The sequence below is a fragment of the Trachemys scripta genome, chromosome 13, assembly GCF_013100865.1.
Source record: "Trachemys scripta elegans isolate TJP31775 chromosome 13, CAS_Tse_1.0, whole genome shotgun sequence".
NCBI classification, from domain to species: domain Eukaryota; kingdom Metazoa; phylum Chordata; order Testudines; family Emydidae; genus Trachemys; species Trachemys scripta.
Window position 1 is genome coordinate 4,430,781 of NC_048310.1, and position 14,478 is coordinate 4,445,258.

At 41.3% G+C, this 14,478-nt stretch overlaps 1 protein-coding gene across 4 annotated transcripts in view; it reads left to right on the forward strand.

The window, feature by feature from the left end:
* The window catches only part of FANCA (FA complementation group A), a 57,468-nt gene that overhangs the window by 25,643 nt on the left and 17,347 nt on the right, over positions 1 to 14,478 (forward strand). For all 4 annotated transcript variants that reach the window (XR_004647975.1, XM_034788259.1, XM_034788260.1 and 1 more), the window contains exons 22-27: positions 7,042 to 7,149; positions 8,545 to 8,687; positions 10,305 to 10,375; positions 11,604 to 11,703; positions 13,136 to 13,326; positions 14,130 to 14,226. Coding sequence is in view for 3 of the 4 variants with exons in the window: in XM_034788259.1 (XP_034644150.1) it covers positions 7,042 to 7,149; positions 8,545 to 8,687; positions 10,305 to 10,375; positions 11,604 to 11,703; positions 13,136 to 13,326; positions 14,130 to 14,226 (710 nt within the window). In the remaining variant the exon portion in view is untranslated. The remainder of the gene's footprint in view (positions 1 to 7,041; positions 7,150 to 8,544; positions 8,688 to 10,304; positions 10,376 to 11,603; positions 11,704 to 13,135; positions 13,327 to 14,129; positions 14,227 to 14,478) is intronic.

Genomic DNA, 14,478 nt, shown 5'->3' on the forward strand with positions numbered 1-14,478 from the left:
AATAAGTGACCCCAGGTCTTCGTAAAATTTATCCTTGATCAAATCTGGGTCGGTCATGGTGGTTACATAGGCGCTGATGATAGTTGCACATCTTTTGCCGAACAGTGGGAGTCTCATTAGCATGAGTCTAGCATTCACACCCTTTGGGAAATTCGTAAGCTTGTTAACTAAGCTTTCAGCAGGGGGTTGGACTAGATGACCTCCTGAGGTCCCTTCCAACCCTGATATTCTATGAACTAGCTGTATTTTGATGGCAAACCCAACCTCCGCTTCATGTCCATCTTCTTTGCTACAGCCACTCCAGAAGAAGGTATAACTGGCTCCTTTTTCAGTAAGTTGTTCTTTAGCTAGGTGGGTTTCACTCAGGGATGCTATCTGGATGTTACTTCTGGCCAGTTCTCTACCAGCTAGAGCTGTTCTCTCTGGTCTGTCTGCTGTAGTGCAGTCCATTAATGTGTTCGCATTCCAAACACTGATGATGAGTGGTGTCACCTTTGTCGTTTTCTTTTTTTTTTGTCTTTTTGTGTGATTTTTTTCGACCGCTGTAGCAGGATCCCCATCAGCCACAGTATTCTGACCAGGGTTAAGGTGAAGCAGACAATGTCTAGGGCACCTGCGGAATTGCCTTGTGCAACACATTGGATAAGGACTCCTGCTTGAGAGACCGTGTGGCTTCAGGAAAGGATGCAAGATCATAGACATGGTGTTTGCAGCTCGTCAACTTCAGGAGAAATGCCAGGAACAGAACTCCAACCTGTATATGACTTTCATTGACCTGAAAAAAGCATTTGCTATAATCAGTTGGGAGGGCCTTTGGAAGATCATGGCAAAATTCATTTGCCCAGAAAAATTCATCACAATGGTTCGGCAATTCCATGATGGCATGGTCCCTTGTGTTATGGATGACGATGAGTCATCTGAACCATTCCCAGTCATCAGTGGAGTCAAGAAGAGCTGTGTGTTGACCCCAGTCCTCTTCAGTATGAGGTTTTTCTGCTATGTTTACAGATGCCTTTTGTGACAGTGACAGATACCGGACTGATGGCAAATTTTAAATCTGAGGAGACTACAGATACAGATAAAGACAAAGGTACAGGAAGTGATAATTCGTGATCTTCCGTTTGCTAATGACTGTTCCCTGACTGCCAAATCTGAGTCTGACATGCAGCGGAGTATAAACTGTTTCTCTTCAGCTTGTGATAATTTTGGTCTCTCAATCAACCTCAAGAAAACAGAAATGATGTACCAGCCTGCGCCAGGAAAACCTTACATAGAGCTACTATCACAGTGAATGGCTAAACCCTCCAGGCAGTGGACGAGTTCACCTATCTCAGGAGTACGCTGTCATGTGCAATTCATATCAATGATGAAACCAATGCCAGAATTGCTAAAGCAAGTGTTGGCCTTTGGCAGACTACATGAAAATGTGTGCGAGCGCAGAGGCATTAGTCAACAAACAAAACTGAAGTCTACAAAGCTATTGTGTTGCCAACTATGATGTATGCATGCAAAATGCGGACAGTGTACAAACGCCATGTTATGAAACTGACTCACTTTCACATGGGCTGTCTGAGGAAACTGATGAGGATAAGATGCAAGACAAGGTTGCAGATACTGAGGTTCTCATATGGGCAGGTATTCCAAGCATCCATTCTCTTGATGAAATCGCAGATGAGATGGGCAAGCCATGTCACCAGAATGTCAGATGAACAACTGCCAAAGAAGATCTTTTACTTTGAGTTAAAGGAGGGAAAGCATGCTCAGGGAGACCAACAGAAATGTTTCAAAGACTAGACATTGACCCAGATATTTGAGAAGGTCTCGCTCATAATCATTCTACCTGGAAAAGTCTCATCCATACTGGAGCTACAATCTGTGAGCAGAAGAGAACCACAGAGGCAGAGCAGACGCGCCGGCAGGGTAAATCTCTCAACAGCAGCATGTCCGCTGTTATCAAGTAACCCATCATGGCATCTCTTGCTCAGTGCCCAGACAGTTCAAAGCTCAAGTTGGCCTGATCAGCCACTCACATGTTCACAGAAACCAAACCAATCAGTGATGTCATGGTCATCTTCGAACTCTAAGGACGAACAACAAGAACACAATGGCACATATTACTCTTTAGAGAAGTGGTCATTTAGATATCACGTTTAAAAATCTGGTGGCTGTCACTTTGCAAATGGAAGAGTCTGCAGAGAGGTATATCTATTGTTACAGCTTCTACTGCAAATCATTTTCTGTCATCAAGAGAAATTTTCCCCACGTCTAAATTAAACTTTATCAGCTGTCTTTGTGGTGATAGACTGCAGTTGTGGAGCCTCAAGAAAGCAACTATATTAAGTGCCTTTTTGGCTGAGCTTGGTAATTTTATTGCTATAGGGTTGATCCAAACTCAGTCAGGTATTGGCTCTTGGAATATGAGAGCATAGGACCATCTACAATGAATGCAGCACACTTGTGGCAGACAAGGAGTCAGTTGCTACAATGGCAATTCCAAAACTACATCTAATTGCTAGGTCAGATTTAGCAAGCAGGCAGTTGGATTTCTGCTACCCTTTGGGGGCCGGGGGGGAGGCAAGACCCATGTTCTGTACAGGAGCAGGAATTAAGGTTAAGGAACTGAGATAGAGATACTTTATTGGATTTCTTTACCTCCTTACTCTTGCCACCATTTTTAATTCCTTGCTAACTCTATATATGAGCACTTGCTGTGATTGAGAATGTGACTTCTACAAAGCCATGTATGTGCTTCTGTAAACCGTCATTACCCTAGTGTCTTCATCTCTTCTTCTTCAGAGACTAAGTGCTCTCAGCCCTGAGTAACATAGTCCCCACTAGACTGAAGAGTGAGAACCTAAGCCCTGGTCTTCTGCATCCAGGCTTTGTTGTGGTCCTGCCTTTCAAAGGACAGGATAAAGTGCATGCTCAAGGAGAGGGGATGTGGGAGGGAGTGAGAAATAGATCTGAAAATGTAACAATTGCAGTTGCCAATCCACACCTGTTTGAGGTGGATTTAATTTAAGATCCCACCACAGCCAACATGTTGGTGCTATTGTAGATTTTTTGAATGGGCTTTTATGTATTCTCTGTTAGCAAATAGATTTTCAAAACACTAACATTTTCAAATTGGCAATATCTTCAAATGCAAGAAAGTTTACTTCATGATTTTGAAGTAATGCAGATCAGACTAGCTAATGTAAAATATTCCTGTTTAACAAGTGTGCTCAAAAGTTCGTACACAGAAAATGACTCCTGCTAAAGCCACTTTAAACATGAAAAAAGTCTCACAAAGAAACAGCAGGTATATAGGGATGTTTCAACCCCTTTTGCTTAACATGAAGACACAGATGCTGTTAATTATCTGATATTCAGTGGAGTCTGGCTGCTCAGTGTCTTCCTGGTTTCCAGGAGATGCAGAAGTACTAAGTGGTGACAGCTGTGCAGGTCTCTGTGATGAAAATAAAAAGCTTGTAAAGAATCATTTGAGTTGATAATGACCTCTAGTGGCTCAGCCTAGTAGAGCTGATTCAATAGGGCCTAACTCCTCCTTGGTGCATGTAACATTATCCAGGGTTCAATCTGGACTGTTGAACAGCTGTCCCTTAACTTTCTAGCCTGGGTGCCTCTTACGCTGCTTTGCTGTCAGAACATCCACTCCTGGCCTGTTTACATAGCCTTCAGATGCAAATTCACTCCCAGCTAAATACATGAGAACTCTGAGCAGTCACTCATGAATTACATACAGGTAACACCCTCAAATTCCCAGTCCCAGCCTTGTTCCCCAGAAATGTCTTGTACTGCTCAGTACCCTTCTGAACAGTACAAACTCAGACTGTCATTTCCTCAAAGGAAAATGATCATGCACCAGCCTTGTTATCCCTAATCCACCTCTACCCCGATATAATGCGAATTCTGATATAACGCGGTAAAGCAGCGCTCGAGGGGGGCTGGAATGTTGCTGGTGGCAGCGTCTCTGTGGTGACAAGTGGGAACTTACCTTCTTTTGCAATTCAAACAAAATAAACCCAATGTACCCATCTGGAGATTTCTATAGAGTTCTTGCTTTCTTGTTTGAGGAGAATCTGATTACTTAGTACTTAAAACTTTAGCATTTAACTTTGTATTTCTGGAATGTTTTCCCAGCCTTGCTGGGAGAACAGACACTTCATAGAATCACAGAAATGAAGGGTTGGAAGGGACCTTGAGAAGTCATCAAGTCCAGCTCCCTGCACCGATTAGAAATAAGTAAACCTAGAGCATCCCTGACAGGTGTTTGTCCAACCAGTTCTTAAAAAACTTCAATGATGGGGATACCACACCCTTCCGTAGAAGCTTATTCCAGAATTTAACAATCCTTATAGTTAGAAATTTGTTTCCTAATAGCTAACCTAAATCTCCCTTGTTGTCAATTCAAGCCATTACTTCTTGTTATACCTTCAGTGGACATGGAGAACAATCCTTCACTGTTCTTTATAAAAGCCCTTAACATAGTTGAAGACTGGTCTCAGGTGTGTCTCCCCCTCCCCCCCGCAGTTGTCTTTTCTTAAGACTAAACTTGTCAGTTTTTTTAACCTTTCCTCATCCATCAAGTTATCTAAAACTTTTACCAGTTTGTGCACATCTTTCCTCAAGTGCAGTGCCCAGAATTGGACATACTATTCCAGCTGAGGTCTCACCAATGCTGAGTAGAGCAGGACCATTACCTCCTGTGTCTTACATATGACACTGTTACTATACCCCAGGATGAAGTTAGCCTCCAGATCCTCTTCAACAGTAGGGACCACCTAGTCAGTTATTCCCCATTTTGTAGTAGTGCATTTGATTTTTTTTTTTTCTTCCTAGTTGTAGTGTAGTGTTATACTTTGCACTTGTCTTTATTGAATTTCATCTTGCTGATTTCAGATCAATTCGCCAATTCTTTTGAATTCTAAACCTGTCCTCGAAAGAGCTTGCAACCCCTCTGCATCTTGGTGTCATCAGCAACTTTTATAATCATATTCTCCACTCCACTATCCAAGTTATTAATGAATATATGAATAGTACTGGACCCAGGATTGACTCCTGTGGGACCACATTGGCTATATCCTCCCTGTCTGAGAGACAGCCATTGTAACTGCTCTTTGAGTACAGTCTTTCAACCAGTTGTGCACCTATCTTATAGTTTGCTTATGAGAATTTCTGGAGGCTGGAAGCAAAGGAGAATAGTAAGGAAAATATGAAGTAAGATTTCTTCATTTCTTGGTTCTGAAAGTTAAATTCCTTCCTGAACTAGATATAAATTCATAACTGACTAGTCAAAAGGTACAATGATTTACTCCTGAGGGAATTCTGCAACAAAAAATTAAAAATTCTGGAAAACTCTGTGTATTTTATTTGTCAAAATAAGACAATATAATCACACCAGTTTCAATTATTTTTGGTCATTTATTTCAAAATAGCTGTCAGGAAGTATGTAACAATACAGATGACAAAGATTCAGAAAATGTTTTTTGACAAATAGATTCCTTACTAGGCATATTAATACAGAACTCTGAGTAATAATTCATTTAAACAACAATACAGAACCATATTTCTCATAGCCCCCGGAAGCAGTGCAAGGCTGGGGGGAGTCAGTGGTAATGGAGGAGCTGAGGGAGAGGGAAATAATTGCTAGGAAGGAGCCTGGGTGTGAACTTGGGCAGTTGTTGGGTATGGGTGGGAAAAGTATGGAAAGGGTGTTTTTTTTGTTTTTTTTGGTGGGGGGGTGTGTGTCTGGAAGGACTGTTAAGGAGCTTCCCCCATGCAGACCCTAGATAACCCTAGCCTTTCCCATTCAGTCAGGCACATGTCCCTCCACCCCCACTCAGACACCCACTCCTCCAGTCCCAAGTGGCCCTGCACCCCCTCCCCCTGTCCCCAGGTGTGTCTGTGCCCCCACTCAGCCACCTCCTTCCCCCGGTAGCTCTGCACCCCCTCCCCATCACCATATGGCCCTCTCCCTCCAATCCCATTCAGCCCCTGCCCTAGTCTGTCCTCCCCCACTAGCCCTTATGAGCTCCTGCCCCCCCCCCCCCAAGCAACCCCATGTTGTCTGTCTCCCCATAGCCCCTGTCTCCTGACCTGACCCGGCTGGCGCTGTGAAGAAGGCAGGCTTTCTCTCTTCCCTAGCTCGCTGGGAGTGGCAGCTGTGCTTTAGTGCCACAGTGGTCTAGTGCCTCTGTTGGGCAAAAGGCAGAACTGCAGCAACTTTTCAGCAGAAGCTTTTTTTCTGCACAAAAAAATTAAAAATATGCGTGGCTGATTATGTGCGCGCAGTAGTGCGGAATTCCCCCAGGAGTAAATGATTTTGAGGGTAAAAATGATTCTGTGCATTGTGGCAGATCCATGTTCTTTGTATACTATTTTATATCCCAAAGTGAATTCTGCTTTCACGTTAACCCTAAGTAGAGATCAGTGAATCATTGCTTTAGGTTTTGTGTATTTAAAGTGGTTGTTCCTCTCTCTCGACTCCGGTGAGGCCTCAGCGGGAGTACTGTGTCCAGTTTTGGATGCCACGCTTTCAGAGACGTGGACAAACTGGAGAGTGTGCGGAGGAGAGCAACACAAATGATAAAAGGTTTAGAAAACCTGACCTATGAGGAAAGGTTAAGAAACCTGGGTATGTATGTTTAGTTTCAAGAAAAGAAGATTGAAAGGACCTGATGAGGCTTCAGATATGTTAAGGACTGTTATAAAGAGGACTGCGATCAACTGTTCTTCATGCCCACTAAAAGTAGGACAAGAAGTAAGGGGCTTAATCAGCAGCAAGGGAAATTTTGGTTAGATTTGGGAAAAACTAAGTACTAGAATATAGGTTACTGAGTGAGGTTGGGGATTCCCTGTCATTGGAGGTTTTTAAGAACAGATTGAACAAACATCTATCAGGGATGGTCTAGGTATACTTGACTCTGCCTCAGTGTTGAGGGATGGATTAGATAACCTCTTGAGGTCCCTTTCAGCCCTATATTTCTAGTATTCTAATACAGACAGAAATAATGTAGAGCCTCTCTCTTATTTATATAGATGGATCAATAGAATTAGAGACTGACCATCTCAAAGAGCCTGTTGAACAGCTGAAGGCTGAACTGGATGAACTGATAATGCTGATCACAGACCAAAGCAAACATGAAGGTATGTAGGGAGGCATGTAGCAATTACTTTAAAATAAAGTTCATACAAGGCCACTACAAGAAAGTGTCTAATACTGGCAGAAACAGCAGTGTTAGGCTTCATGCCAAAGGTGGTTGAGGACTGTAACCTCTGATTCATATAATTTCTTCAGGTCTGATATTTTTGTTTTGTTTTGTTTTTTGAGTACCTAATTAGTTTGACAGTTATTCTTTTAACTTAAAAGAATAAGTCAGTAAAGATCCCTAGACAACTCATTCATCTCTGTCAAAAGGTTGGGGGGCCACCCCCATTCCTGCACTTGTGCTCATAAAAGCTGTTAGTGCAGTATTGGGGACAAGGGAGCTGCCATTGGGATACACTTCCTCTGATGGAAGATGAAATATGGTTCTTGTCATAAGTCTCTGATGGGAGTTAAAGATTGCATTAATTTCTTTCAAAAAATAACTAATAATTATAGTGTCCTGACTAATGTTCTTCTGATCCATAAAGTAAGTTAATGTACTTAGCACTGTGTTGAACTATCATAGAATGCCTAGTGGATGCTCCATTGCCTGCACAGTTACTACCGTTGTGCTACTATCTAAAGTGCTTTGAGATACCTTAAACTATGAAATACATTTTATGAAAACAATTCTAAATGGCAGTCAGGATGGATGCATTGGTCAAGTTTTTATGTATGGGGAAATCCATCATCCTAGCAAATGAAAGAAGATGCACTTGCTGAAACATAATAAATAAAATAAAACATAGTGATTTGGAGACAGTACATAAGTTTTCTGGTTGTTTAAAAATTTGGGATTCAGTATTTCCCACCCTAAACATCATAGTAATTTATTCCTAAAGATGTAAATATGCCCAGCACTCTACAAGCAGGTTGGCAGGAACATTTGAGTTTGTTTTGAAGAGGATGGGAAGATCTCTACTTTTGTGACAGAGGCCTTTAGATAAGTGACTTATCTTTCCCTATCCCTCAGCAGGGAATATTCTGGGTCTTAATCATTTCCATATACTTGAGGTTTGAAACTCCTGGAGTGATACCAAGGAGATGCACTGCAAGGCAGTAACATGTAACATATTGGTCTGAGCTGGAGTGTCATCCACTCCTTCATTCTAGCCAGCCATTTTGGGTGTTTCCAAGCCAAAAGATGTAATTTATTCTGCATTTTGAGCACATCAGGAGGGCAAATCTCTTTTGCTGCTTTTCAGGATTTTAGAGTTTTTGGTGTGAATTTTAAAGGCAGTGAATGAGGCATACACTCCTTCCTCTCCCCCTTACATTAAAAATGGACATCCATCAGCCTTGGAAATGGGTGTGTTCTCTTGATTCCAGCTCCTTTCCTATCTTCACACTTGCTCACTCTTGTTTTCTTCTTCTCACGCTGCTCTTTCCTGCAGCTGTGCCAGCCCAGATTGCACTGATCTCTGAGAGACTGACGACTGTCCTGGGACGCAGCAATAATGAAGGATGCAGCTTCATTTTCAATTCTTGGATCCAACTTAACATTGGTGCCCCAAGACTTGAACAGCAGGATCAGTGTGTGAGTATTGTAGAGCCTGAAACAATAAGCAAATGGCGTTGATTGAATCAATGTAAATACATATACATTGCTTGTCAAAAGCTTTCTTGTCTGTGAAGAGCAGTCAATTGATTTCCAATCTGTGCCTCTTGCATTGCTCTACAGAGAATATAAACTTGTATTTAGCCTTTCAGAAATCTTTGGATGTCTGGTGAAGAGACGTAGGGGTGTACTGTAGGCTATGTAAATCTTTCAGATGGGATAGGCTTTCTTTACAAGACATGTATGTAACAAAGCGGCCTCTGGCGGAACACTGAGAGCATCAATTCAGGACAAATTACTTAGAGCAGGGCAGTCTCAGCCCAAGGCTGGGGGTCCTTCACTACTAAGGCACAGCCAGCCAGCCAAAAGAGAGGACTTCGGTTTTACCCCAGTGGCTAACCAGAAATCATACAAGCAATTTCCTCAGACACTCCAGTTTCCCTGTACGTATCACCACCAGCACTACCCCTTATCGGGATGAATGATTATGAAGACCAATACCCCAGTAAAAGAAAAAGGGTTCTCCCGATCCCAAAGGACCAACCCCCAGACCCAGGTCAATATACCAGTTAGCTCTTACCCACAAATTACGCTGTTGCCAATCCTTTAGAATCTAAAGGTTTATTCATAAAAAGAAAGAAATATAGATGAGTTAAAATTGATTAAAATGGAATCAAATACATACAACAATTGCAAAGTTCTTAGTTCAGGCTTGATGGGATTCCTGCTGATTTAAACCAATCAAGTCTCTGGAGTACAAACATCACAGCTTGGAACAGTCCTTTGTTCAGAGCTTCAGTTTCAAACACAGTTCCTCCAGAGGTCAGAAGCAGGATTGAAGACAAAATGGAGGGGTTTCCAGGGCCTTTTATATCCTCTGCCATGTGGAAGGACCCCTTTTGTTCTTACTGTGGAAAAATCATACAGCAGATGGAGTTTGGAGTCTCATGGGCAAGTCACATGTCCATGCATGACTCAGTTTGCAGGCGGCAGCCATTGCTCACATGCTACCTTGAACATTCCCAGGAAGGCTCCTCAGATGTGGATTGGAGTCTCCCAAGGTCCATTGTCAGTTGAGTGTTTGTTTCTTGATAGGACTATTTTGAGTAAGTGCCCATTCTCAAGAAGTTCACCAAATGCTTCACTGATGCTACTTAGAATCAAACACATTGAGATACAAGTACATAGCCAATATTCATAACTTCAAATACAAAAATGTTGCACACATACAGACAGCATAATTATAACCAGCAAATTATAACCTTTTCATAGACCCCTCACTTGACCCCCTTTGTACAAGATTTGGTACAACTATAGGACCTTGGTTGCAACAATGATCTATACAATCACAGTTCATGTTAATAACATCACAATATGTCTGGATGTTAATTGGAGGATATAAAACACTCCTGGGTTTATAACACAGGACTTTAATTTCAGTTTTTTGGCACCAGTGATCTGGTGTACCCATTATAAACATTAACGTATTTTCTTTAATATTGTGTTGGGTAATTGTTTGTATGTATATACATATCCTAAAACTAAATCTAGACACAAACTCCACAAAGTAGAAATGAATTATGTATTTTCTTCCAGGTCATTGATCTTTTACTGACATCCTTTTGCCAGAATCTAATAGCTGCTTCCTATTTTAACCCTCCTGACAGGTAAGATGCATACTATACATGCAGGCAGGTCAAAACTGTGTAGTGCCCCATAATACCTGCACAGTGCAAGGGTCTGTGAAGACCTCCTTATTGATAATGCGGGATATATCATATTGGCATTTTCAGGCACTTTTATCATGAGCCACTGTGATGCAAAAACTAATAGATGAGAGTAGAAATACCATGTGCTCTCCCACTATCATTGAGTCTCCTTGAAATAAGCTGCCCACTATGTGACAGCCATTTTAAAATATCCCTCTGTCTAATGCTGCCTTTTTGTAATACTGACACCACGTTGTTTCTAAGGATGGGATTATTAAGATCGGACACTGGAACAAAGTTTCTGATTATTTTTAGCATTTTTTTTTTGTTGAAACAAATCAGACCACAAGAAGAATATTTTTCTTTAATGTTTTATGTACAAAGGCAAAGTGTCTTCTGGGTTATTTTTGGTACATCCAGTGCTGTTCTGGGTCTAGGCGCCCCTGCCATTAGCCTTAGGGCCATCTCCAACATTAAATGGATGGAGCACAAAGCTTACTGCTGAAGACATGAGATCAAGAGAAGAATAAAGCATTTTATTTTTTCACTTTGATTTTAAACTTGTGCATGCCTCACTTTTTATTTCAGAAACTAAATATATCTTTATACTGACAAATGGAAACGGTGCGAGTATGACTAGACTTTCACTGGGCTTTACTGGAAGTTCCTCTTTGGAAGAATGGGGGGAGGGGGGGCGTGCGCAAATATTTTGTAAATGTTATGGTCAAAATTAACTTCTCTGGCAACTTCCAAGCTGTTTACAATCCTGTAACCTAAATGCTTTGGCAGCATGGCAGTACTGAACAGTTTTCTCACCACAGTTTAAATAATTATCCAGAAAGAAGACTCCTGTGCCTGCAACAGTCTCCTTTCTGTGCCCCTCAGCAACCTTCCTCTTCTCCAGATCTCTCTCAAAAACTCTTCTTTGACTAGATGATAAGCTACTTGAGGCTGGGACCTTCTGATTTTACATGTCATATAGTGCCATGCACATATGGTGATATATAAATAGCAATTATTATGGTGCTGAATTGATTATATTGATGGAGTGATAGTTGAGTGATGCATTTACACTCAAAGGTGCTTCAGATGCATTCTGGTTAACCATTTCTAAAACCCTCTTCTATATTCAGGATAACAGTGATCTTTGGCAGTAACTTGATCACGTGGCTTGTGTCTTCTGTAGGCAAGGGCTCTGTTTGTCTCTGTTTCTGAAGATGATTTGTGGACACAGGCATCTCTTACCTGCCCTGTTGACTAGGCTCTGTCAGCTTATTTATCATCAGGTTAGTTTCCCAACATAAAGAAATTGATGGTAACCATGTGATAAGGGCTACTTTGGCCTCATCTCTCCACATGTACACGGAGTACCTGTCTGTACTGTACTATACAATGGAGGGATTTCACTAGCTTGTTCTCATTTTTAACAAACTTTTCAAACCTGGTCTCAGAAAATGCAAACAATAGTGATCCTGCAGCAATGTTAACTTGGCCATGTTGCTCATTTATGATGCACATTTAACAACATGAACTGAAATATACGAACTTTATGTACAAAAGCAGAAAAGGTGTAATACGGTCAGATTAACTCTTGTATTTTCAGACTTCTTAATTTTTAACTTTACAGCCTTATTAACAGAGACGTATGCATTTAATGTATAAGGGGGAGGCACTGATGTTGACTTAAAAAGAGCTCTTGTGCATTAGATATACTGAGTAAATGCTGTATCAGCCTCAAGACCATTTTTGCCCCCTCTAATTTTCATTTTGAACTGGTGCAGGCAGTATTACATGCCTAGTAATTTTTCAGACCACAGCTCTAAGTTCTGCAGCTAGATTCTGTGTTGTATCTCTGAGGAGGCACAGCACAGAAGGTCTGTTCCAGGAAGAGGAGAGTGAGTGAGTATGTGTGTGTGTGTGTGTGTGTGTGTGTGAGAGAGAGATGGCTTTATATTATATTTGTGTGTTCTGGATAAGTGCAGGCCATTTTGTATGTTAAAGCATTCCTACCAGTCCTGGCAATCCCCGATGCTGCAAGCTGCATGGGGGAGGCAGCACAGAACTCTGTATAGATGCTTTTATGTTTCCATATGTTCTATGCTTTAGAATGGATATATTTCCCCAGGAGCTGTTAAAGCCCCTTGGCTGGAGTGATGTAAAGGGGTTGTGATGTAGCACCTGGTGCGGAACTGCACATCCATCACTGTTACCAGCCTTAGTCAGCTTTTAAGAGACAGTTGAGACCCTGAGTCGTTCTAAATACCGAGGTGCAAGATCCAGAGCTATGCCTTGTGTTCATTGGTTTGATTTATTTATTTTAGTGTTTTCTTGGTTTTGTGCTCTTCACCCTGTTGTACTGAAAGGATTAAGTTATGAGGCTGATAAATGAATCTAAATGCCATGGATCTGAAAAGTCATTGGCCTTTAAAATTCTGCAAGGGTATAATTAAAGTTAGTTATGCCAAGTTACTGTTGTAGAATTATCTTTATTTCTGCTGTAGAAGCTAACCAGAAACAACTTCAGAATTCCAGACAAGGAGGAAGTTGTCTAATTTAATTGGTGCCTTCCATCTGCTAAATTGCTCTTTTACACTGGATTAGTCACTGGATAGTTGCAGTATTCTGCCCCTTGATTAGTTTCAGGTTTAGTTGAGACTTGCTGCTCTGTTACAAATGCTATGCATCTTTTCATTGAGCTATTTATTTGTTTGGCTGCAGGGTCCTTCCCTAAATGATGCTCATGTTTTAGGACTAGCTGCCTTTATGATTCATTTAAATGAATCCAAATCTTTGATTCCTGAAGTGAACATTGGATCCAAGGTTGCCGCTGCAAAGGGCCTTTCTGTTGCTGAGTACTGGAACCATTTACTAGTGTGCAGGACAGGGGAGTCCTTGGTCTTCTGCATGAGGTGAGTTTCTTCCTTCATCATATACTAGGTTTCCCTGTTGCTAGGGATGACTTGCTATTGGCACAGGCAGGGATATGGAACAGGACATCCTATCATGCAGTCGATTCCCATCTTATGAATGTGTGGCACTCACACTATTGGGCATGTTAGTGTTTAGGTTTAGAACGTTTTTATTTGAAAATGAAACTTAAAAGTAGAAACTTTAGACCAGATGTGCCCCAACTTTGCCCACCAGCGGGCTGCATAAGAAATTTGGGAGGAGCCCAGAGATTGCATCTAAGTGGCATGATGTAGAACAGATTGAAGCCACCCTCATCTTTCAGTATGGAGGTGTGATCCGTGGACATTCCAAATCCTACCTAGCCTCAAATCAAGATGAAGCTTTTTTTTTGTTGGCACTTGTGGTCTTTGCAGGCTACGCCCCCGTATTAAAAATTAGGGTGGCTCTGGGTCAGCCCTGAATTACACAAAATAGGACTGCAGTCTCTCTCCCAGGTATGTTTATGATTTTATTCCCATCTTTTTCTAGACTTCCTGTGCCAGCTTTTGAAATGATTTAGTAGGTACTTTTATCGCCTTGTTCTTTAAAATCCATTGTCAAAGCTCGCACAATGTTCCAATATGATTACGCTTTTGGACTGGATATCATTGCAGTTTGTATTTAGACCATTTTGAAGCATGATATTCTTGATTTTTACTTGGCCCTGGACTCTGGACGGAAAGCAACAGCAGTTGAAGATGTGGTAGATCTGACAGATGAACCAAACCAAATAACTGCTCTCTCTCTTTTTCTCTTCTCTCAGGTTTTGTACTGCAGCTGTTGCTTATTTTTTGTGCAAGTTTCCTTCCCTCTCTCATGATGATTTATGCAACTTGCTTCCCTCTGGCCTTATAAAAAAGGTAACCATTTTAATAAAGAAAAAATCCGTTGCCATCACTTATTAAAAAGGCAGTACCACTGGAACTTTCTGTTGCAGGTATCCATACTGTAATATATTAATTACAATATTTATCCTGAATCCTTTATGGGAGCTGCCTTAGCTCTCTGCTTATTCATTTCATAAGATGTACAATATTAAGTAGCCAACTCTGTTTGCTTTCTTGTTTCCTAACAGAACATTGGAAGGTTTAAAAGTCTAATATTACATCCTA